This window comes from Perca flavescens, chromosome 13, assembly GCF_004354835.1.
Source record: "Perca flavescens isolate YP-PL-M2 chromosome 13, PFLA_1.0, whole genome shotgun sequence".
NCBI lineage: Eukaryota > Metazoa > Chordata > Actinopteri > Perciformes > Percidae > Perca > Perca flavescens.
In genome coordinates, this window is record NC_041343.1 from 17644314 (window position 1) to 17669392 (window position 25079).

General features: G+C 40.3%; 1 protein-coding gene across 1 annotated transcript in view; it reads right to left on the reverse strand.

Moving 5' to 3' along the window:
* Nucleotides 1-806: 806 nt before the first annotated feature.
* The window catches only part of LOC114566569 (FRAS1 related extracellular matrix 2), a 60821-nt gene continuing 36548 nt past the window's right edge, over nt 807-25079 (reverse strand). Inside the window, exons 5-24 of the mRNA XM_028595127.1 lie at nt 23567-23692; nt 22032-22283; nt 14123-14272; nt 13790-13999; nt 13016-13213; nt 12420-12584; nt 11957-12139; nt 10808-10938; nt 10174-10332; nt 9150-9453; nt 7533-7664; nt 6810-7141; nt 4226-4418; nt 3987-4112; nt 3694-3821; nt 3447-3581; nt 3183-3309; nt 2391-2578; nt 2107-2253; nt 807-1551 (exon numbers count right to left, since the gene is read on the reverse strand). Of these exons, the coding sequence (XP_028450928.1) occupies nt 1003-1551; nt 2107-2253; nt 2391-2578; nt 3183-3309; nt 3447-3581; nt 3694-3821; nt 3987-4112; nt 4226-4418; nt 6810-7141; nt 7533-7664; nt 9150-9453; nt 10174-10332; nt 10808-10938; nt 11957-12139; nt 12420-12584; nt 13016-13213; nt 13790-13999; nt 14123-14272; nt 22032-22283; nt 23567-23692 (3935 nt within the window). The 3' untranslated portion in view covers nt 807-1002. The remainder of the gene's footprint in view (nt 1552-2106; nt 2254-2390; nt 2579-3182; nt 3310-3446; nt 3582-3693; nt 3822-3986; nt 4113-4225; nt 4419-6809; nt 7142-7532; nt 7665-9149; nt 9454-10173; nt 10333-10807; nt 10939-11956; nt 12140-12419; nt 12585-13015; nt 13214-13789; nt 14000-14122; nt 14273-22031; nt 22284-23566; nt 23693-25079) is intronic.

The window sequence follows — 25079 nt, forward strand, 5'->3', positions numbered from 1 at the left end:
GGCATCTTGTGTTTTTCATTATAAATTGTGTAATCCAGAATGACTGTCCAAGCCAATATTTCAGGACAAAATTGTATGCCTGAAGGCACAGTTCACCCTAGAATGAAAATAAATCTACTCATGCAGCATAATCTTAAATGTTTTGTAGCCAAACATTTAGGCTTTCAATACCCAATATATTCCTCAATGATATTATCCTCTGGCAATTGATGCACTTTACAACTTTGAGGACAGTAAGTGAAACACTGGACTTTTGCATGCATAATGCAATTGTCAAGAAACTAAATTAGAATAAGGCTGCACAATGTGTGCAGAAATCTGTTGTATCCTTTGCATGCTGTAGAAAAGATGGTCTTGTTACCATTAATATTTTGGTAGACACACAGCAGTACCAGGGCTCACAAACTTCAGTTAAGTTTTGACTGACAAAGGGGCAGGTCGATAACATCCAAGGGTTCTTTTTCACTGGAACTATTCCTTTTAGTATGAACATTGACATTATCCAGTCCCCTTTACCCGAGGTAAACCTGCAGCACTAAATCTCTGACTTGGCCTGTGTGACACTAGCTTTATGAGAAAAAGTGCTCTTAGTGACTGGGACTGCCCTGAAGGGATATAGCTGCTTCAGGCACTTTAACACCATAAAGCCATTAAGGGAGAAAGAAAATACCATGCTACTAGCAGCACAATTTGGAATGTTAAGTGAAGACAGTGTATAGGACTGTCTTCTCTGCTGTTTTCTGTTGCAGTTATCAAGGTATGTAATGGATTTAATACTATAGAACCCCCCCCACCACCACCACTACACACACACACACACACACACACACACACACACACACACACACACACACGCACACTAATGCATATGATCAATCTCAGATTTTTGGTGTTATGAAAGTAATTTAATACCAGTTTAAAAAAAAGGAAATCAAAAATTTTATAAAAGCCCTCACATACTCTACATCCCTTTGTCCATCTGTACATACAAGCATCCATTGCTCAGACCTCTGAGCTGTTGTGGCAGTCTTGCATCCTCACCACCAACATGGGCTCCGTACTGACAGACCCTTTCACCACCTCCTGCACCCCCTCTATCCATCCCTTCTTCCCATCCTTCTGTCTGGATCTCAGCACTAGTATGATGGTGACAATAATGAGGACAGTCAGCAGCAGCCCCACCAGTGCCCCCACCACAGTCACCAGACCATCCTCTTCCTCCTTTGCGTTCAGCCCACTAGTTTCCAGCCCATCAGTAAAAAGCTCATTTGACCCCCCTGCCCGCCGCTTGGTGCGGTCCAAAGCGATGTGCATGATATTGGTACCACGGTTGTTGTCTGCTCTGATATCCTCCGCAATCTCTGGGACTTCATCACCAGTCGACCTCCTGGAGCGATTACTTTTGCTGCTCGATGGGGTCAAGGAAAGATCGTTGCTTGTGGAAACCAAAGAGTGGTACTCTAGGCTGCGCTTTCCAATGCCTCTGTTGGCATTCTCTTTGGAGCGGACTGTGTAAATGGTGTGAATATACCACTCACGGCCTGCAGCAACCTGAAGAAAACACAAAATGATGCATATTTTAGAATTATGTTCAATTTATAAAATGAGCAGACATAATTGGTTAAATGGCCAAAATTAACACATCTTGCAAAATTCATTATGTACATTTATTTGTGATAAGATGGGACCTGCTGGTGTTAAATTGACTCATTAGACTATGGATTTACCAGCCTTGAATTGATTGAATGTATTTAATGATTTAAAATACAATAACTGCAATGCATTATTAACAATCATCGGGATTTAATCACCATAATGTCTCACATCCATTGTGGCCGAAACAATACAACATAAAACCCTATCACCACCAGTCGATACAAAACATATATACAACACTGTACATACAACAGGAGAGTGGCACAGCCTACATATTTCAAGTTCTATTCATATAGCTGCAAACTTCACAACTGTATCCCACAATAGCACATGCACAGCAAAACTTTTTAAAGATTTATACATTGAATGACAAAGTTACTTACTACTGTAGCTGCTGGTTCACAATACAAATCTGTCATTGGCAGTGAGGAACAGTAAGATGTAGAATACCTGGAACATGGCTGTAGAGTCCAACCTAAAGCCATCAGACCCGGGCTGTCTGACGAGGGACATGGCTGATGGATCATCCACTGCCAGCACAGCATTAAAACTGACATCACCAAACACACGTGCCTGAGTCTCTGGCTGAGCCTTGTCCTGGTGAGTAGTGTATAAAGAGAATAAAGGAAGTAAGGAAAATATTTTTTGTGTTGATTGTAAAATATTATTACTATTATTATTCATTATTACTGTTTGTAATGAAATTGCAACATTAAAAACCAGAATATACTCACAATAATCTTGAATCTATAGAGCAATGACGGGGAGTCAGCCAGGCAGCCAAATTCAAACTTGGTCGGGTTGTACTTTGGAACATACCCATCAGCACCAGTGCAGAGGAACACCTTCTCTATGCTACAGAAGAAAGAGTCCCCGAGGTTCTGCACAGGGTCCACCATCACACGGCCGTAGATGGTATCACCTGAAATAAAGGAAGAAGACATGAATCCTAAAGTCTACACCAAGTTATTATTACAAATTATACTTTTAAATCCAAGAAGGACAGACTATTTAATGGAAGTAAATTAAAATAAATGTAAAGGGCCCTAGACGGTTTTGTATGTTTTAGCCACTGAACTACAAATCCATGTATATTACTGTCAACCATGTCCACAGCATACAGTACCATTGCTTTCAACCATACTATGTTCCAGGTAGAAAAGAAAAGCACCAAATTCACTTTATCCTATTCATGATGTCAGTGTTTGCATTTTGGTTTTCTTTTAGAATTTATTTGTGAATTCAATGCTTTTAGACTCAAATATAAGATGTCAGTTCCTTTAAATGTCACACAACATTATCACATTTAACAAAAATAAAAAAAAAACTTTTGTTCACTGTGATGGATTAGCCACACTAGGTCAAGCAAGGCTTATTTTTGGCAAGTAGATTTTCATATTGTGCTGACATGAAGTGATATAAAATAAATTCACCTGTAGAGAATGGGATAAAAAACATCTACAACCACGAGTACTTTTAAATTTTCACTGCACTGAAAAGTCTTTACGTAGTGAGAGCGCACTTACCCTCAGAAAAGGCTATGTCAGTCTCCTGACCAAAGCCCATGGAGCCATCAGAGAGCCACAAGCTCCTCTTGGATAGCAAGAACATCTGAGTGTTCAGACTGAATTCCACTGCAACTGGGTCACTCACCTAAAGAGGGATGCATAGCAAAGTACAGCATAACAAAGGAAGAGAGACAGCCAGTGACAGAGAAAGAAAGAAAATCTTCACGAAACAAAGAAATATGTCACTTTTGGATCTTACAAATCAAACAGAAACTGCCTTACTTGCTGGAATCTGATGTCTAGATCGAAGGTGACGGGTTCTCTGGGACTGCAGACAGGTGGAAGCGTGTATTCCATATTCTGGGCTGTTGTGCAGGGGATCAGCTTCACTGTGTAGGTCCCAGAGTAGTCTCTCACCTGTACGGAGCAAAGAGGACAGATACTCAAGCCTCATTCTGTATTTGTATCTGTATCCGTCCAGCTGCTTGAGCACACAGGGCCCCAGGGCACAAACAAATTTCATACTTACAGCAAAGTCAGATGTGAAGGTCCACTGCTGGACTGGCTGGTTGTAAGTGGGCTCACTCCTCACTAATGTGAGGTTAAAGGTCAGGCCGGGATGGTCCACACTCATCACCATGGAGGACATGGGGGTTTCTTGGTAATGAAAAGGGGGGAGAAGTTCATATTAGAGGACTAATTTACAATCAAAAATCAAATGTGATGCCTTCAACTAATCACTCAAGCAATGTATCTGTATATTCAGTGACACTATTGAGGGATAGTAACAGTGACATGGTTATAATAATCTGTCAGTCTCACCATCTGATTTTATTCTTCCTCCAGAATGAGACTCCACAAACAGACCCCTGAAACGAGCCTTGGTGCGAAAATTTACCACCAAACGTCCCTGTTCATTGATGCGCATGCTCGTTGGATACAACGCACCTGGAAAAATGACATACAAACACACCGGATTCTAAAAAACTGTGTTTAGTTATGTGGATGATATTGAGTCCAGAACCGCAAAACATAACATATTCACGGTCTTGGGAGCTTACCTTGTAACTCGGCCTGCGGGGGGCTGCCGATGCCATCCTTCCAGAGAATGGCTGTGTCATACACGAAAGTGAGACGCAGCTCTGACTGCAGGTCAAAGTGCTGCCAGCCGCCAGTTCCAACAGGAGAGTGGAACACATACGACACGTAAAGAGGCACACGCAGGGTCACGTAGGACTGGACCAGATTCAGCACCTGTAAGGGTATTTCAGTCAGTGACGAGGGAAGAACTAGGGCTTTCAAAAACAGTCACTATTTTAGACAAATAATGTAAAATTCATTCAAAATGTAATATTGACAAGGCACTCTGTTTATGTACTTGATATTATGGTTGAAGTTACTGTATAAGCAAGAAATCCTCAGTATGTGTGACAAGAACTGTATTATCCTTTTAGATTACAGGGTGATTGTAGGTCGATAAGCTATAATAAGTGCTGAGAAGATGTAAAAGATGAACACATTGTCCTCCTCCACAAGGCGCTTGAACTGTTTCACTCCTACTCAGTGTTGCGGAAAAGTCTTCCTGTGTTGTACACAAGAAACCACAGTGGGCAGCAATGTGGGCTTGACTAGTTATTTTCTATCTTGGTTTTCTTTTTCAAGTTTTTTTAAGTATTTAAAAACCTGATCACAATTACTTTGATTTTGTAAGCTGAACAAAAAACAAAAAAAACATGTGGATACTATTCTATATGCTTTAAACCCCTGTTAACATGTATTCTTAGATGTATTTCAATGAGGGCAGCCACTAGGTGTCTCTGCTCACCCACATAACATGAACAAGTTTTTGAAAGTTTGACAAAGCCAGAGTATTTTAGAAACAGATTGAAATGTGCCACATCATCTTTGTTTGACTTGAAGTGGAAACAAGTCAATTTGTATTGTCAATTACCAAAATGAATGCTGGGCAGGAGATTAAGTGAAAAGAGAACCTAAGAAAAGCAATTTGGTAGAAGATGTTTTTTGGTATGTCTCTGATCAACCATTTTTCATCACTTGAGTACATACACTGTAACATCCCATCTTGTGGAACAGAAAGTGGTGCAATGTATACTGCACAGAACAGAATGAAGATAGCACATTGAGTCCGAGTGAGTTGTCTTGAAATATCATGATCTTTTTCTTTTCTTGTACTGTAAGTTCCACCTTTCAATTAGTGCATGTTTTCCACAGACAAAGAAAAGAAGTCCGCAGTTATGGAGACCAAAATACAAAGCTGTCACAAAAAACCAAGAATAAAACATTGATCAAGATGATTATTGCAGTCAAAAACCTGAAGTTTTTTAAACATTAATTTTGTCTTTTGTTCTTGAGAAGTAGCTGGATTATTTCATTGTTTCTGTGTGCTTTGATTCATGCACGCTGCTAGAGGCTGCAAGGCTTCCTTTTTTTTCTTTGGGCAATACTTTGAGAAAGAAAAAACATAACCCTAGTGACAGTGTGACAGTGATCTCTCTTAACGAAATGGACTTGAGGTCTTGGAGGATGACAGGCATCATGTGTAACTATGTGTGCAAGCAGTACTTACTCTGACTGGGGACGAGTAAACTAATTTCTTATGGCTTCACCATCTCCTTCTCTCTCTCTCACACACACACACACACACACACACACACACACACACACACACACACACACACACACACACACAAAACGCCACACACAATCAGCAGTCAGCAGCAACGGCAAGCAAGAAGCTCACAGATCAAAGGCTGGAGGAATAAAAGAGCAGCAGGACATGCGCGAGGGAGCAAGGGTTTCTCTCAATCCACAATAACAACGAGAACCATGAGTATACTGCAGATCTGTACAGTATACAACACAAACAACAATTGCAGCATCTGCTGCAATGACGCAACAACAGCGAACAGCTACTGGAAGTTTGTTAGCATGTACTTGAAAGCTGGCACGTAATACCAAAACTGCTATATTCTCTGGTGAGTTCAACTGTCATGCCACCAAGCCAGTAAAAGAAAAACTGTACAAAGCTGCCTGACAGGTTACTAAGATTTACCTTAACCTTGACAGAATGTTGGTGTAGTCAAGATTTCAAAGACTCCTAACAAAGTGTTTTCCCCTTTCATGATTTCAAAGACTTCCTGTGAATCTAAGCTTTAATGCTCCATTGCTCCACGTTAATACAGTAGCAGTGGTGAGCATTAGGGGAATGACAGGTTGGCAATACTTTGTTTGAGTGTGTATGTTTTTGTGTGGATGCAAACATGCACACAAAGGCACACTGGGGCACAGAGCTGGAAAACACACACAAACAAACCTGCAGTGAATGAGACGTAAAATGCAGGCAAACAAATATGGTGCCGTTCTGTCTGTGCAACCCTCTCAATCAGAAAGCTGTAAATAGACTGAACATACAGACAGAAACACACACAGGTGGACACACACATACACACACAAACACACACACACACACACACACACACACACACACACACACACACACACACACAAGGCTAACAGTCAAACAGATGTACATACAAAGCCTAGATTGGAATGTGTGCGTTTCTGTGTACATTTGTCTACAATGTAGACAAATGTACACAGAAACGCACAAAAACACACACACACCTGTCCATCAGTCCCTATGGTGCCTCCACAGTCTGTGAGAAGTTCAGACATGTGGAAGTAGCTGGTGAACTCCCAGAGACAGGCTTCCAGGTTGAGGTTCCTGTAGAAGCGCAATGTGCTGTTTCCCCGCAGAGAGTTGCTGAACTGATAGGGCGCTGTGTCTCCCACGCTTTCGGGGCTGCGCGTCAAGGCGGTGATGAAGCTGTGACCTGTGGTGACCTCGTTGTAGTCAAGCAAGTTGGAGCAGCGGTGGTTTCCGACCCGAGTTCCATCTTGACTGAGAGTCAGTTCAAAGTTCGTGAGGGCACGAGTGGAAATTACTGGAAGCATACCTGCAAGGTAAAAAAAGAAGATGTGATTCTTACTGTGTTCAACTATCTTTCAACCTGTACTGAAATAAATCATTATTTCAAAAACTTGGTGGAAAGAAATAGTTGAGAGCAAAAAAGTGCTGAAAAGAAAACCATCGGAGCAACAGAAAAAAAGGAAGAAGGAAACCTGGAGGAGACGAGGCAGAAGGAAACTGATTAAAAATCAAGAAGGGAATGTTAAGTAGCAGGTGGTGTGGAGGGTTTCTGCAGCAGGGGTTCGATACAACCCAGCAAGATCTACCGTATATTCTGGCTGTAACGCTCCTGAGGATCCACGGACGTGAATATTAGACACACTACATTACACTTCACTTCATCTGTGGTACAAGTCCTGCCTCCAGCTCCTACCTACCATCTATGTGAGGCATGGTGACAGTCACTTTGATAAGGTTGGGGTGTTTCTGGTCATCTGCTCCAGTGTAGCGCAGCTTGGCAGAGAAAGGCTCAGCGCCAACGGTCCCCATCTTACGTGGTTGACACATACCTTTATATGACAGAGGAGCAGAGAGGAGAGATTCTGAACCACACGACAGACTGCAACACTTTGGAGGAAAGACAATGGCTATGATTGTGTCTATAGCTGATTACTAATGTGATAAAGTTATGTTTACATTTAAATAACCTTGACAGAATGTAGGTGTGTATACTGTAATATCATGCTGGGACTATTTCTGAGTCAGGTAGCAATTTCCACTTTTCAAAGAATACCTTGAGACCACCCTGAGTATCCCTGAACTTGTTGCATTCATAATGTGTAGGTGGAATGTGTGCAGCATAAGTAATAACATAGCAACAGCAAAAAAGCGTGGTTTTATTTTTATAATTGAGAAAGAAAGAGTGTGAGCTTAGACCCTTGAGTACATCCAGCACATTTAAGAGTGAAATATTGTACTCCACTAAATATATCTGACAGTTTTACTTAGACAGTAGTTACATTGCAGAATATTTTGACATACAAAACATACAATGATCTTATAAAATATGACATATTGTTAAAACTACAACAGTAAAACTCTTATCACACATTGATGCATCAGTGACCATCCAATAAAACGATATTTGATACTATAACCAGCAGGTCATTTGAAGGGGAGGAGGGGTGATGACCAAAATGCATGTCCCTTGTTAACCTGCCATCCCCCCTCTCCATCCCCTAGCAGAGAAAGTGCAGGGAGGAGGGGTTATAATAAATAATAATTATTTATTTCAGACCCAGGGGGATCCATATCACAATGAAAAACACACAGAGTAAAACATACTTGTTGAATATGTTAATCTGTTAATCTAGTCTGCCTGACTCACTGATCTTTTATCTGACCGAAGTTTGTGCAAGTTAGAACATATGGCCCCAACGATGGCTCTGAAATACCAGTAGCCTAACTGTGCTGTGTATTGATAAATCCATGGCGCTGTCTGAGTCCCTTCCTGTCAGTTTCGTTGTGGATCTATAATGTTCTTTAAACTATATAGCTATGTGAGGGGGGGGGTATAAATAAATAAATAAATACAGAACCAAAAGAGTCATGGGGCGGTTCGCTAGTCGCAGGTGAACTGTTAAAAATTAATAAATCGCCTACTCACTATAACATTCACAGGGGGCAATTTTCTGCATTGAGAACTTTTTCTTTTTATACACATTTTGCTTAAATACATATTTATATTATATATATATATATATATATATATATATATATATATATATATATATATATATATATATATAGTATACACTATACTATATAATAATATGTATTTTAATCAAGGATCAAGGGATATTTTGAATTATGCAGCTGTACTGTACTGTAGGTACTGTTCATTCAAAGGCACTATTCCTGAACATTCATAATGCTTGGCGAACAAAGCCATTTGGCTTTTGGTTCTCATTGCAACATCGGGCCCTGTTCAATTCCTCCTCCAGAAAACTGGCAAAATAAAACATAGAGACGGATGTTCATTGTTCTGTCCTCACCTTCCTCCTGGCTGATAGTGATGATAGGGCTGTTGAGCTCTAATCCCTCATCCCCATTAGAATGAACAGCTCTAGCAGCACACTGGACCCTGGAGCCTGCCTGGAAGTAGACTGAGTCCAATGTGATCATCTTGGAGGACGTAAAGAAGGTGTCAAAGTCCAATTCCCTCATGGGACTGGTGACGCCATCAGGGCCAGCTGGGGCGCTGATGAGCCAGCGGTAGTGGGTCAAGGTGTTGTTGATGTGCTCGCTGACACAGATAGAGCCTGTCTTGTCATAGTCTGGGTATTTTGTGTTGCAAGCCTGGAGGATGGATAAGGAATAAAGCAGGAGTGGGCAGGGATAGCAGAGATATGGGAAAAATTCAGCAGATGCCACAGGACAAAAGGATAAAGAGGTGCAGAAAGAGGGTAAGCAACTGTTGCCAAGAACATCCAGGTGTTTCAGTGTGTTACATTTTCGTATTTAAGCTTTTAAAATGGCTTTCATACAATTAGAACGATACATATGGGATAAAGGGGTAAGCTTTGAAGTGTTACGTGGATATCCCAGTAAAACCTGTTGACAAAACGCCTCCTGATGCAGCACTCAACATTTCAATTTTGTCTCCCTGACCACAACGCAGACACACACACACACACACACACACACACACACACACACACACACACACACACACACACACACACACACACACACACACACACACACACACACACACACACACACACACACACACACACCAAATGACTTAACACATCACCAAAATCCATTTCAGTGTCTCACTATTCAATAGTGGAAGTGATTCTCCTATAAGGACTGTGGCCTACTAAACTGTATAATGTGTCTTTTAAGGACAGACTGGCCAACTACGGAAGGACAGCTTAACTTTGGCTGAAGAAAAGTATGGGTCCTGAGGGATAACAATGGGCCTTCTACTCCCAGAGGATGTGAGTCCTGATTAGATCCTGTTGAGTCACAGTTTCCTGGGCATTGCTAGAGAACTGTTTTTGTAGAACTCACCGTGACACAGATGACGGGGTAGCCGGCTGGTGGATGGAGGCTGTCTGTTGTCCTGGTGACATCATCGTAATGGAGCAGTGACACCACATGAGGCAAAGAGGGGAAGGTAACATCAGCCATGCTGTTGGTCTCCTCGATGTAAACTATCACTTTAGTTACCTGTTTCAGAAAAAAAGAGGTAAGATTAATACAAACTACTGACGCAGTGCTGTTTGTGAATCAAGACACATTGAATTACTATCAATGAAATGATTAAAGTTATCACAGAGCTGTTTACAATCTGAGTCATGGCTGCTTCTTGGTTTCTCTTTATACCCTTCTCTCTCATTTCTCCCACTCTGTCTGTTTTCTTCTGCAGATAATCTATTATTTATTGTGAAATGTTTTCATTGCTCTTTTTGGCTACAACTACAGTAAAGTGTTCTTGTTGTCTGGGCCAGGTCACCCTTGTAAAAGAGATCCCTGGTCTCAGTGGGACAGACCTGAATAAATATGGGAAATCCAAATCAGAAAAAATAAAAAATAAAATTGTTTTTCATCTCTTAACTTTTTCATCAACCATAAATTACATGACTGTTAGTTTGGATTTTGTGTGATATGTTGTGTGATGGATGGGCAGGAACACATTCCTAACCTGAGTTTTAGCCACCATGTTTTCATCAGGCTTCAGGTGGAGAGTAAAGGCTTCCCTCATCTCTCGGACACCATCAAATAGCACCTCCAGCTCCACCACGTGTTCCTTATCCCCCTGTTTGAACTTAATGTCTGGGCACACACAAACACACATAAAGGCACACACGAAAACCAAGAAAAGTAGTTTTATATAGATCATCATTAGAACAAGTGTTAAGCATTGATGGTTCTGGCACCGTGAGTAATTGTTGTTTATTGTTGAGTTTAGTTTTCCACATCAAAAATGAAAAGCCCAATTCACGTTTTATTACTTCAGTGGAAAATACCACTTAACTAAAAAGCATTGCAGGTTTTTATTTGAATAGTGCCAAAGGTGGTCCATCTTCTAGCAAGGCAGGTATGAGAGCTTTGCATTAGAAATGTGCTGCACTGAGAAAATATTGTGCAAAATGAGAAATTCAAAACTGTATGATTCCAAACTGCTGGGAAATTTGAACGGTGAGTAGGCACGTATAATTTGAATAAACTGAATGTATTTGTATAAATATTTCAAGCCTTGATCAAGCTAAGAGAGAACTGCGCTAAAAGCTGAGTGCATGGAAAGGAAGATTTAACCCTGCTGACAAAGCATGAAGTATACTGAAATTTAATTCAAAATGACATGACCCTCCACTGGACTATTGGAGAAATTACCTTTCCCCACTTGGGATGAAATTAGAAATCAATGACCGCCTATGTCTACTTTCATTAATTCAACTCTCATATAGGGAGTCTTGTTTCAAAACGTCTCTTATTATTGTAGCTGCTGCAAATGCATAATAAAAATCTATCAGGAGGATATCTGCAGGCCAGTAAGAATAAAGGTAATGTATGATGTGTAGTAATGTATGATGTGTAGTTTTTAACCAAAGATTGTTTTAGGACATTCATTTAACATGTTAAATGACTACAACGGTACAACGGTCCACTGGTTACCACTCTTTTCCTGTTAGTTAGTAAACTCTTCACTTCCTTGTTAAAGTCACATTACTGTTGCATGGTAATGCTGTTTAATTGCAGCCCGATTTGAGAAGTGAGGGTTTTTTAATATTAAAATGCCACAATGTTGCTTTAACCATGACAGACATAAGAGGATGCGTGTAAGCTTTACCTTGAGACACAGGGTAGTAGTCCTCTCCTGAGATAGCTGACCCGTCTTTGGTGTGAACGCGGACCACCGACACTTTCGATGTGTCACCCAGTCGTACCACAGGGATCCTCACAGTTGCCACAGCACCGGCTTCCTTCGGTTCACTGACACTGTACTTGGTCTCCAAAAAACGAATGATGGGTTCTGAGGTGCACAGAAAGGGAGAAGAATATAATAAAATGCTAACACATTGTTGGATTATGGACTAGAACCTTTAATTATCACTCCCTTTACTATTACTGCTGATGATAATTATAATAAAAAAACATATGTATTGAGGTATACTGCATTTACCATTCATATTTATCAGCCTAAACTACTTAACTACATTAACTGCTTTTTATTTTACTATATATTTTATTCATTATATACTGATATATATTTCTTTCCTACCCCTCCGTCTCCCCCTCTTCATCTCACTTACTGTCAGCTGTGTCCTTGATTTTCACCAGGGTCTCATTCAGAGCTCCCACTGATGCGCCAAACTGTGAGTCGCTCTTCGGGTTCCCTAAGACCAACCGCAGCTCTTCTCCTTCCTCGTAGAGCGTGTCATCAACCAGTGACAGAATGCATGGCTTCGCCGCCTCGCCTAGAGTGTACATCAAGATGGTGATGACAGTACATGTCAAAAAATTTCAGGTGGAAGAAAGGATAGAATAAGTTCTGCAATAATTCATTTTTTTCTTTTTACAACATACATCTTTTTTTTTATATAACTTTAACCCACACAACCCTTTCATCAGTTCCTCTAGAGTTTTCAGAAGCTGTTTGCACATATTTTGTAAAGAAATACTGAAAATGACAGCGCAGTAGGTAATGTGTGGAGCATAGTTAAACTTTCAAGCCCTTGTGATATCTGCAAGGCACTGTTGATTTTGCAGAAAAGGTGTGACAAAAAAAACTGCTTCTTGTTTAAAGCACTTTATTTGATTGAAAAGGTGTCAACTCTCAAGACACAAGATACATTTTTTTTAAAATGAGAGAAAATGTGTGATGTACTTGTGTGATTTATGAAATTACCTGGTAAGAAAGAGATCATAGATGTTTCTGTGTTTGGTCGCTCATCAAAGTCGGAGGCGACCTGTGCAGATCCTTGACGGGTGTAACAGCGAACAGTGGATTTGTGTCTGATGTCGCCACTGCGGTACACAGTTGCTGTGATCTGACCGTCACTCTCCTCTCCGGTGTACACCGGCTCGCGGAACTGGACCTTTGGCACTGGAAATCACATAGGAAAAAGCGAGTAATGATGTCTAGCGTGTTGTCTGGGCTGAATTTAACTGACTGGAGTGATTTTAAAAAGCCAATCAAACAGCAGAGGTGTCACAGCATGCCGAATGTAGGTAATGAAAGTTGTGAAACTATGAATACATAGTTAAAGAAAAGTGACAATATATTGCTGTCTAGTAAAGCTGCAAAATTGCAGTCTAAAGAAGTTGTCCTGACAAGCTGAAAAAAACATGTTTCTGGGTCGACCTCTAGCACACCCAGTAGAGTGTACACCCCATGTAAGATGAGTCCCTGGCAGTGGTCTGGGTTTAAATCCGACCCGTGGCCATTTGTTGCATGTTTTCTCCCCTTTCCTATCTTCAAGCTGTCCTATCAAAAGATAATCTTAAAAAAAAATAAAAAACATGTTTCAAAGACATTCATTAAATTTTTCAATGCTTTGGACAGTTATCTTCACTAATAACAATAAACTTTATTCATATAGCACATCCGACACAGACAGATACAATTACATATTCAGATTATACAAAGAAAAACTCCCAATTGATAAATGAAGTCACTCACAGTCAGACACAGAGTCATTGATGAAGACTGAAGCCTTCCCAGGTTCACCCAGGATGCCGTTCATTGGCATACGTAGGACAAGCTCAAAGCTCTCAGTCCCCTCCAGCTCTGGCTGTCCCAGGTCATCCAGAATGGTGACCCGGAACGTCTGCATGCTGATGCCCGGGGCAAAGTCCAGGTTACGACTGATGCCCACATAGTCAATACCGGCTAGAGGAATGACAATGATAAGACTTAGTAGACGTGCAGAATGCAGACAGATGATCTTATTGGTAAATTCAATAATTTCCAATAAATCACAAGCAACACTTGACTCTGTTACTGGGAGCTTACCTTCTGCAGAGACGGGTTCAGACTTGCGAGAGCGGACAGTGACAGTGCCAGATTTGGACAGATCGGTTCCTGTCCTCCACACTTTGACCTCCACGTATCCATCACTCTCATCCACATGATACTCTACCTCTCCAAAGTAAAACACGGGAGCTGTAGAACAAAGAACACAAAAGGGAAATAATTAAATTAATAGTATTTGTTTCATCTTTTATAATATTGTATTGTTGAACGAGAGTATGTGAAAATCCCAAAAACAATTAAAAACTATACTCCTGCTTTTTGAAATATTTTTGCTTTTTGAAATGTATTTGTATTAATCCAAAAGACAGCTAAAACTAAATGTATCAGCTCAAGAACAGTGGAGACTGTGCTTCTGCTTTTGACATGAGTTAACCCAAAAACAGCTAAAATATATTTCTGCTCTTGAAACTATAATACTGCCTTTGATTTTGGTTTATGAGTGCTAATGTGCCTTTAGAAATATAATCATGCTACGTTTTTGTGTTATTGAGATTACTATAAACATGCTTAGAGACATTTTAGTGTGAGTTACTGTGTGAAGCTGCCTATTTGACCCTGCAGTCGTGAAGAGGAAGTGTCTGCAAGAGGCTTCAGATGCCTAAGTTGCTTTGTGTAACTGTCTGCCTGAACCTGCACAGCTGGAAAGAGGAAGTGCTGTTGGGTCCTTGTATACATGCACTTGGGGGTTAGGCTCTGGGTGCATACAGGAGTGTAAAAGGTTACTGCTCTGACCTATTGATCAATGCAGTCGAACTGAGCCGTTAGATTCTATGTTAGATAGCAACATGCACATGTATAAAGGAAATATAGTCATATGAGATGGTTTTTACGTATATCCAACCTGATGCTTGCTTTAAGACTGAATTACCATGTAAGGTGAAACAAATGTGATAAAACACACCTCGCTGTGATGGGGGGTTGAACCCCAAGAAATGTAAATATAAAAATGCAAAAAGTGCTCTCTCTCCCTTGGGCTTGTTTTCTGCTCTTTTGACCAATACCCTACAACAGGGGTCGGCAACCTTAGGCACGCGTGCCACCATGGGCACGCGGGACCTTAACCAATGGCACGCTGGCAATATGTGTGCAAGAGAGTTATTGATGTGTTGAAATCATGGTTGAAATGCTGAAGCACTCTCTCATCCGCATGCCAAATTACAACGTTCACAGTTGCCGACCTCATAGGTGCTGATACCGTGGGTGCTCCGGAGCTTGAGCACCCACGAAAAATACTGAGCGTCTGTCATAGTGTGATTGGTCATGTCGGTGGCATTGATTTATAATTTCCCACGAAGCTGATTAAACTTCTCATCTCCAATCCTATCTGTGAGAAGTGGCGCTGTCCTGAGTTGAAAGCTAGCTTACTTTACGGCGTGTGTTCGTGTCGGCCGCTGTCCATTTCCTAAGGTTCTGAAATGCAAACAATGTTGACTACTTTTTTTTTTTTTTAACTGTGTGCGCGTGTGAGCACCCACGGAGGAAAACATAAATCGGCACCTGTGCGCGACCTGTTATTTACGGTAGTTTAATTGACTCATATCTCTGACTGGGAACAATACAAAGAGGATTACCAACGGCCGCTGGGGCAGATGAACTAACGCTAGTCTCGTTACTGTAAGGAGGCTACAATTAAACCTTCGTGAGTTAAAAGCCAAAACTTATCAGTGCACTCACCTGTGTAGACCGGCATCAACATGTAGAAAGCGATATTTCAATCTGCTCTGTCTGCTCAGTCCACTCTTGTCCACCGCACTGTTTTACTCAAACACAGCTCTACTCTAGTCTGCAAATAGCTAATTTTTACAAAACAAGCTAAAAGAAAAGCTGTCGGTTTGTAGTCTATTTTTCTTAGTTTGCAGGGAATCTTGAAATTTGGACAAATTCTTATAAACTTAAGCTGTCTGAAGAAACCATCCTCTCCGCTGGAGCGGTAAATATGGATGCATTATTAGACCAAAACAAATACATGTGGCTACTTAATATGCACGTGAATGACGCAATCGTTATGTTCTTCATTCTTGATAATGATGCTGGTTGTGTTATTATTTTGCCACAGCATCATTTCATTGAAAATGAGGCATACAGGACCTGCTTATCAGTCCATTCGTCATTAAAGCTGGGCTTTTCCACAACTTTTCGCTTCAGGCTCTTTGACAGTGATATTTTTGTCAGCCCATTTTCCACCAATCAGGACTGCATACTAAAACCATGTTTCCATAATAATAATATACAATAATAATAATAATTGCAAGGTCCTGATTATTACAGATTCCCTGGATATTACATTTTGATGTGATGTCATAAAAAAAAAAATTAATGTTAACATGGCACACTAATAAACAAGAAATTTTGAAAAGGGCACTTCATATCAAAAAGGTTGCCGACCCCTGCCCTACAAGTAGGGACCTCCTGTGTCTTAGAGCATTTTTTGAGTGATTGAACTCTGTTCATTTTTTCATTTATTTTATTTGCTTGTTAACTCTTTGCTTTTTAAAAAAATAATAAAATCACCTGTGTTCGTCTTGAGCAAGGTGACCCAAAAAACCTTGTGAGTCTTTTTTTGCTCTTTTAGAAGACTTTCTTTCCTTTTTTCCTTTTTCGAAAAGGGAAGTGGTGGCCTCCTCTTTAACCGTGCAGTTTGCAGCAACCCCGGGGACCGACCTGACAAGCAGACCTTTGATCCTCCAGCTGAGCGTAAACCTCTGTGACCAAGGCAGAGGCAGCTGTCCGAGTGTGAGTAATCAATTGTAATTGTTTGGTTATAAAGATCTTCTGTGTGCTGTGTATTTCACATACGGGGGACATCTAGGTTGTCAATCAAAAGCCTCTTGTCTCGTCATCGGGTTTCCACTGTAGCGAGAACCTGCGAATGCGGGGGTGTGTGTGTCTCTCTAAAAATAATCTAAAAACCATAGGGAAGTATCTAAACTAATTCCTTTGGACCTATTAATGTTTATAATACAATATTTATAATATTTGAACCTATAATGTTTTAATACCTACAGTATTAAATATAGGGAAGTATCTGAAATAACTCCTTTAATATAGGCTTAACCATCCGCCCCGCTGACAGTATCTATAACGGCTGTACGGCAGAAGAGGGCTTAGAGGGCGAGGGTTATCTAGAGGGAGAAAGGGAGTTGGCTTTAAATGAAAAAGTGATACCATGACTAGTTAACTGTCACATTGTTCCACAGTATATTCTAACATGAATTTCCAGACTGTTGAACATATTAAAGATTTTAGAGCTTTTATTGATCATTGCACTTTTGCTACAGGTGATTTGGCCTTTTTAGTGCTCTATTAGTTGTTAAACTGCTGATTGACACCTTTGTAGCTAACAAATTCTGTTTTATGACCTGCAACTTCATATGACCCTTTGTAGCAGGGTTCATATTTGCAACTTTGTTATTTTACTTTTTGTTTAGTTAATGTGTGCACCTGTGGTAACATTAGGCCTATCAGCAGCCACCCGCAGTCTGACATAATTCATTTGTAAAGCCAGCAGCCAGACACAGAGGTCAAACTGCGACAGCCCATTAGTCTAAAGTTAAACTGCAGGGAAGTGTGACTTTTCAACCTTTCCTGGCCTCTCATCCCACCTTATTGTTGCCATTCTTCTGACGGAAACCACTGAGTAGCAACAAAAAAATATGCACTTAGCACTAAAAAACAAGGTATGTGTGTGTGTGTGTGTGTGTTTGTGTGTGTGTATAACAAGGTCTATGTGTGTGTGTGTGTGTGTGTATGTGTGTGTGTCTGTCTGTCTCTTTCTCTGAATGTGGTATAGCGAGCTGGTGAGACAGAGAGAAAGCGGCCCCCTAGACTGCTCAAAGGCTTGTTTGAACTGGTATTGTTTCCTGTGGCAGCAAAAGTGGAGGCAGTCCAATGTGTATTTGACAGCTTTATTTCTCTCAAACCCCCTGTCAAGTCCAAAAACCTGACAGAATAGAAGTTCTTCTGTGTTTGTTTTAAGATGCTACTTTATTTCACTCGGCTCCTTTCTTATATTCTGGCATATAATCCAAAAATAGCATGCGTATTATAATTTTTTTTTTGTGTCATGATCAAACACTTCAGCAGTCCAGAGATATTTCTTTTCCTGAATATTACTTACTGATATATGAACTTTCATATTTTATTTATATACTTTAACTGGGCCAGATAACAAAATCTAAGCATAGTGTGCGTAACTAAGAGAATGAGAAAATGTACTGCAGTTACAGTTTGACTCTCAATTTAACAGAATAAGTGACAGCCCAGGGAAACAATACCTAGCGAGTATCACACATCAAGTGCAGCCTTTGTCCTCTCTCTCTATCTAAAGACTTTGAGGTTTCTCAATGCATCTGTCTTTCTCTCATACCTTTACTCCTACACACTCTGCATCAGCTAACAGATGTAGCGCTGGTTTGTAATGCAAATAGAATTTGTGTATTTGCACAGTGGCAGGGTCAAATAAAAATTACAGATTGTGTAGGTTGGAAAAACACATGGATAAAAACATAACCAAATACTTTGGTAAACAGTGATGGTGCTGATAAGTGTAATTTTTGGATGGTTATTATGGCATGGTTATTATTAATGCATGCCTCAACAACAGTAGCGGAAACATGTAGCATATCTGTAAACACTATGTAAGCAGTCTGGCACACATTCCTTTATGCCCAGAGAGGAAACTTCTGCTTGACTGCTAATATACATGTCAGAATTCACACATGTCCCAACTGTGCCTGCAGACGACACATTTTTGTCAACTCAAGAGGGAATTGAGTGATGAGTGAGAACTGCGTCCTCTCTGCCTTCTGGGGCCATGCCTGTGGTTTAGCACTCTAAAGTGTGTTTGAGGGCTGGTGAAGGTGCACAGCCAAATTGTGATAATTACAATGTGTGGGTTACTGTAGCCATTTGTGTGTCACTGTGCCTTTAAATACAGTTTATAAAGCATTCTCAGCTGTCCTATAGAGAAGGGCCCTTGCTTTTGGAAGATCTTACAAAATTGTCTGTAAATATTACCCTCAAGCATAAGGTGTTTTTCTTTATGTTATAAACTTCCCACTGGTGCTTTGGGTTAAAATGCATATATACATACATAACATACATAATGATATATGTTCTGCTACGTACATCACGTTAATTTTGTCTAACTTTTCTCAAATTTTCTTGACTATTTTTATTTCTTTTCTTTTTTAATTCAACAGGAGGTAAATAAAGTTAAGGAAGAAAATGACCTTCTCACCACAATTTGCTGCCTGTATGCTAATTGAGGATATGTGGAAGATGGAATGCATAATTAAAATAATTTGGTTTACAGCGAGGTCATAATGTACAAACAAGCAATGAGCGAGCATATATACTCATTTGGGAGTGTAACCAATGGTAAGGCTGCCCTAATATTGAAATAAAGGACTGGGTTTCCAAGAAATATTTGAGCTAATCTACAATACTACAAACTCAGCTGTGGCCATATGCACCCGACTGAGAGAATCTGGTGTGTGGTGTGTGTGTGTGTGAGAGAGAGAGAGAGAGAGAGAGAGAGAGAGAGAGAGAGAGAGAGAGAGAGAGAGAGAGAGAGAGAGAGAGAGAGAGAGAGAGAGAGAGAGAGAGAGAGAGAGAAAGGTGTTACTGGAAAAATAGATGGAAGGAGAACGGCGGACTGAACTTGACTTTGACCTGGGGGGAAGGAAAAATGGGGCTAGAGAGAGCACTAGCAGTCACACTTAGAGTTTTACAAGTGCTTTTCTCACCACTTACCTTTGATGCAGAATTTGAGGTCTAACATTAACTTGGTCTATGCACACACACACACACACACACACACACACACACACAAAAACATTCTTGTTTTTTCCTTGGCCAGTTGAGGGTGTATTAAAGGGTGATGTAATGATGTGTACTGATTTTTACATTTTGAATTGAATGCTGTGCTTTTTGAATTGTATTAAAGTGAAGGAGGGTGCAGTCTGACTTTCTGGGTGCAGGTATTAGTGCTGTCTGTGACGGTGTATTATCCTTTGGGAGGCTAAAAATGACACCTCTCACTGGAGTTGGGCTTTCACAAACATATTTCCATTCCTTTGAACTCAGCAACACAACTGAAGTCTTCTGACAATATACTAACAATCAGACAGTGTGTCATGTTTCCTGTTAACTAGCCCCCAGATGCCTCCATGCACACACAAACACACACACATTCAATTTGGCACAATTGTTTGTATCCCTAAATGAGTCGTCATTGTCTTATTTATCACAGTCTGCAATCTGTCAATGGTATGACAAGTCCTCTTTGACACTATTCCTTCCAATACAATGTATGACAAAATAAATGAATGTGTTTTGCGGTCATGGAAGGCTTTTGTATCATGTGGATGCGCCAACAGTTTTGTTGTCATTACTTACAATTCCTGATGTGAGCGGCAGAAACTACGTACTATAGCTTTAACTATATTTAATAATTCATTTTAGTTATGGGCCCCTTTCACGCAGGCCAAAGCCAACCATTTATCATTTTTTTTATAACAGTAAATATTTTACATTCATTATTATGATAACATTTTTGGGGGGTTTAAGCTGGCCACTTTTGATTATTGTTAATCAATGAATGGTTGGTGCCCCTGGGCACCGGCCCAAGTGCCCTTATGGATAATCCGGGCCTGCTTTCACATCAATAAAGGTCACAACATATGACCAATAATAAGTTCAATATCTACTTAACAAGGTAAGAGAACACTCAAATAGGAACGAAAATTAATTCAGGGCACAGCCATGTTTATACATGTAGAGCATTGTAGCCAATACAAACAAGTAATTAACTAACTGGACTAGATGTAGGTCAGTCAGATCTTATTGTTGATATGTTTTCTCAGAACTCATCTTAAAATATTGGTTTAGGATTTTACTAACAGGAAACCTGGGCAATTTTGATAGTTTGCATTTCTCTAGTTTGATGCCAGATGAGTGGGTTAGCTTATTAGCGTGTATCAGAGGACATACATAAGGACAGTAAAAACTTCCTTGACACTATTTATAAGGCCTTGGTGATGCTGGAATTTGACCCAAATATATTACAGCACCAGTCCCTCGTCTCTAGAAAAAAGAAGTGGGACTATAATGTAACAATCCATAGCATAGCATTTAACAAGAAATCTTGAGCAGAGACATTCAATCTTTCTAATAATGTTTATAAAGTGTATCAATGCAAAATAGTGAGATGGTGGGGAATGCCTGTAGACTGGAATAATAATTTCCCAGCAGGCTTCTCCCTCCCCAGATAAATCCTCTACTCATTTCTGTGCCTGTCAGAAGATTTAATCTACTTTGTCCATACGATGTTGTAACAGGATGAAGCCGACCAGGGACATGTCTACATAATGTAGTCCCACTGGACTCCTGTGTGAGTCTCGACTTTAATTAAAAATTGTCTGAATGACAGTGTAACAGGAGGTTGATTCCATGTGTCTGCTGCGGGTAAACAGTCTATGTCATCGTGTTTCCAACATGCCTCAACAGCCAGTAAGTCTGTAAACAAGCTTAATTAAGTGAATTCCTGTGATATAAAGGCTCTGATGACAATTCACGTCAAGAACGTCAAGCACTGTGGACACCCACACACTGTGTTTAATGCACCTGTACTGTATGTGTCCATATAGTACGTAGTATGTGTTGTTTAACCTAAAGCCCTGAACATACACGTACCATGCTGATAGAAATGGAATCTTCTCAGTCTCTTTGGAGACATAACACCACAACCTCTCATCTGTGTGATTTGGGTATATCACGTTCAAAGAGAAAATTGTTTAACAGGAATTTTTTTCTACAACGTTATTATAACTTGCACAGAAAGATCACTGGAAATAGGAAGATGGGGGGCAGCATAAGCATGCCTTACCATCATCAATATCTTCCAAGATGTTGACTTTGGTGGTGGGGTAGTGGATTCCCAGACGCCCTCCGACAGGCAGTGAAAGAGTGACATTGAAGCTCTCTTCTCCCTCGTACAGAGAGTCGTCGATAATCACCACGAGACACCGCTTCTCCCTCTCGCCCTTATCGAAGCGAAGGACGCTGCCGTGCTCCTCCGGACGGGAGATGTAGTCCGAGTAAGACAGGATGGTGGTAGGAATGGTCCCTGAGGCAGAACCTTCAGAGGGAACAGCAAAAGTAGAGACAACAGGAGTTTAGGAAAAAAATTAAAGATACTCCACATTTAAAAAGTACATAAATAAAACATAGTATTTGTAAAAGGCATCAGAAAATGCAAGCCCTTGGTACATACTGTATAGCAGTTTTTCAGACAGCATATTTTATCTTAGGAATACTGAGTGCTTAGTTTCAGGTCAATTTTTTCCTGTAATGGATCCACTGCATTTATAGTAGTAATAATAATTTACATATTCATAATTCTCAGAATTTGATGTGAAAAGTAGTGATTTTCAGAGAGGTTTGAGCACATCAGGTTAACAAACAAAAAAATGTCATCAGTAATTAGATACATTTTCCCTTTCGTTTATATAAAATCAGACGGTAGACATTACGGCTTGTGAAAGTTTGACCTTTAATTGCAGCAAGCATTTTAATGCCAGAATACAATGGAAACAGACCAACTCCACGGGTTGTCTCAAAATCAAACCTGTGGTGTAGCCATTATAGCTGTTTAACATTTAACAAAAGTGCCTTCATTAATCTAATCAGTGAATGCATTATCACTTCATGTGTCTACATATATTTAACGGGACTTAACTGCATGAGGAGAACATACATGCTACAAAAAGAGAGTGGTGCTGTTGCGGAGGTTGTATGGAAGCATGTTATTGATTTGAATAAATGACTTTAAAACTCAAAAAAAAGCCCCAGCTAACAGCTAACGGTGATACTACTGAGCTTATGCTGCTACTTTTCATTCGTGAGAATGCAAATGTGGTGTGAACTGCATCTTTTCCAGTGCGTTGGCTGTGTTTTAAACAGATTTCATTGGCATATCAAACAGGAAAAGTGCAACAGGTGCACTTGACACTCCAACATAAACATGGGTACATTAACATCACATCCAAACAGTGTGAATACCAGATTTGAAGGCACAATCTTTGATGGAAATGCAAACAAGATTGAAACTATACTACTATTATTCTCAAATTGAATGAGACTTTTTTTTGTGTGCAGTATCCCTAAACAACATTTAAATGTGAGTTATGAGTGTTGTCGGATGCTGTTATTATTTATTTCAAGTATGATAATATGTGTATTTTAAACTAAGTTTAATGTTTTATCTATACCTCACACTTTAATTATCTATGTAAATACAGGATATGTGGTAAAAATAACATTCATCATCTAATATGATTAGTCTGACTAGCAAGCTGGCAGACAGGCAGGGTACCCTGAGGGTAAACAGGTGAGATGAGGTGAGAAAAAGCTAGTCTGTACCCTGCTGTGTGTAGCAGACCACCATGAGCTCCTGGCTGATGTCTCCACTGCGGTGTACCGGGATGAAAAGCTCTCCAACATCTTCCTCCACTGAGTGGATCTGTTCAGGAAAGAACACAGTCGACTCTGTTTGGAGGAGAAAAGAGAATGAATGAAGGGAGAGAGGTAAAAAGAAAAGGGTAATGATATGTATAACAATCTACAAAAATCCACAGTACATTAGGCCATCAAGGGCTTTTGTTCTGGCTCTGCATTAGTGAGCTGCAGCTGAATTTCTTTATATAAATCTATTGAAGTGGTGGTCCTGCAGTGAGCTTATTCATATTCAAAAATAACACTCCTTCACAGTTTTTCGGTCCGATGCAACCAGAGGTGCTCTTCAAAGAGACCCCTTTGGAAGTTTTTCTTACTGCCTGGTGTGTCGCAGACAATTCCACATGCAAGCCTCAAAGTTCCTCCCACAGAGTGGCATCAACTTGGAGTTTCACACATCGACTCTTCTATACGCAGAGGGGTCAGCAGAACCAGCAAAACCATCACTTTAATTTTTTTCTTTCTCTCATTCTCCACTCGTCTCTCCTTCTCTGAGACGACTTTGTGATGGAGAGAGAGACTTAGAGCCAGTGAAAGCATCATCTATCAAAGCAAAGAACTTATACAGAAACAATAAATGCTGGAGCTATTTTCTACAGACGCACAGGGACCAATAAAAATGCTAGCAGAGTGGACTGAGCTTCAGCTCGTCCCAGATCTTCTTGTGACTTTGTTCACCCTCTCTCTTTGAGCGTGTGAATGAATGAGTTAATGAACGATGGGAGCTTCAAGACACTTGGTGCTTGCTTGTGTGACAAAAACTTGCATTAAAATTGCAAGTGCTGGAGTGTGAAAAATCTGTGAAAAAACAGATTTGGATGTTTATTTCAACACCCAGCATAAAAAGAGATCAACACCTGAGATGACTCTTTGGGATGAAGTCATCAACATACGACAATCTTACGCACCGCAGGGGGTCAAACATTTTCTCTTCTCTTACGGTAACTCTCCTCTCAATCTTCTCCCCTCTCGTCCATTTCTCCTTTCTGTCGCTGCCCACAATCTGTCACTCCCCAGGGGGTTACAGGGACTCATAGCAGGGGATTAGGGTCTACTGCTTACCTTTCACACACACACACACACACACACACACACACACACACACACACACACACACACACACACACCGTTATACCCCAAGTTTCTTCTCTCTCTCTCTCTCTCTCCACACATTTACTGCACACTTCCTCTCCTCACAGTTCTTTCACATTTCACCTCACACTTAGCTCTTCTAGTGCCTCTAAATCCACCCAAGAATTACAAAAAGGTAATTTTCAGCCAAGTGGGTCAAGTTCACCTTCTGGAGGAAAACACACAGTCATTTTAAAACATTCATTGGGAGAAAAAAACAAACATATGCTTTTAGAGAGGGTGTTAAAATAGTCAACACTTGCACCTGATCTTGCTATTGTCTTGCCAA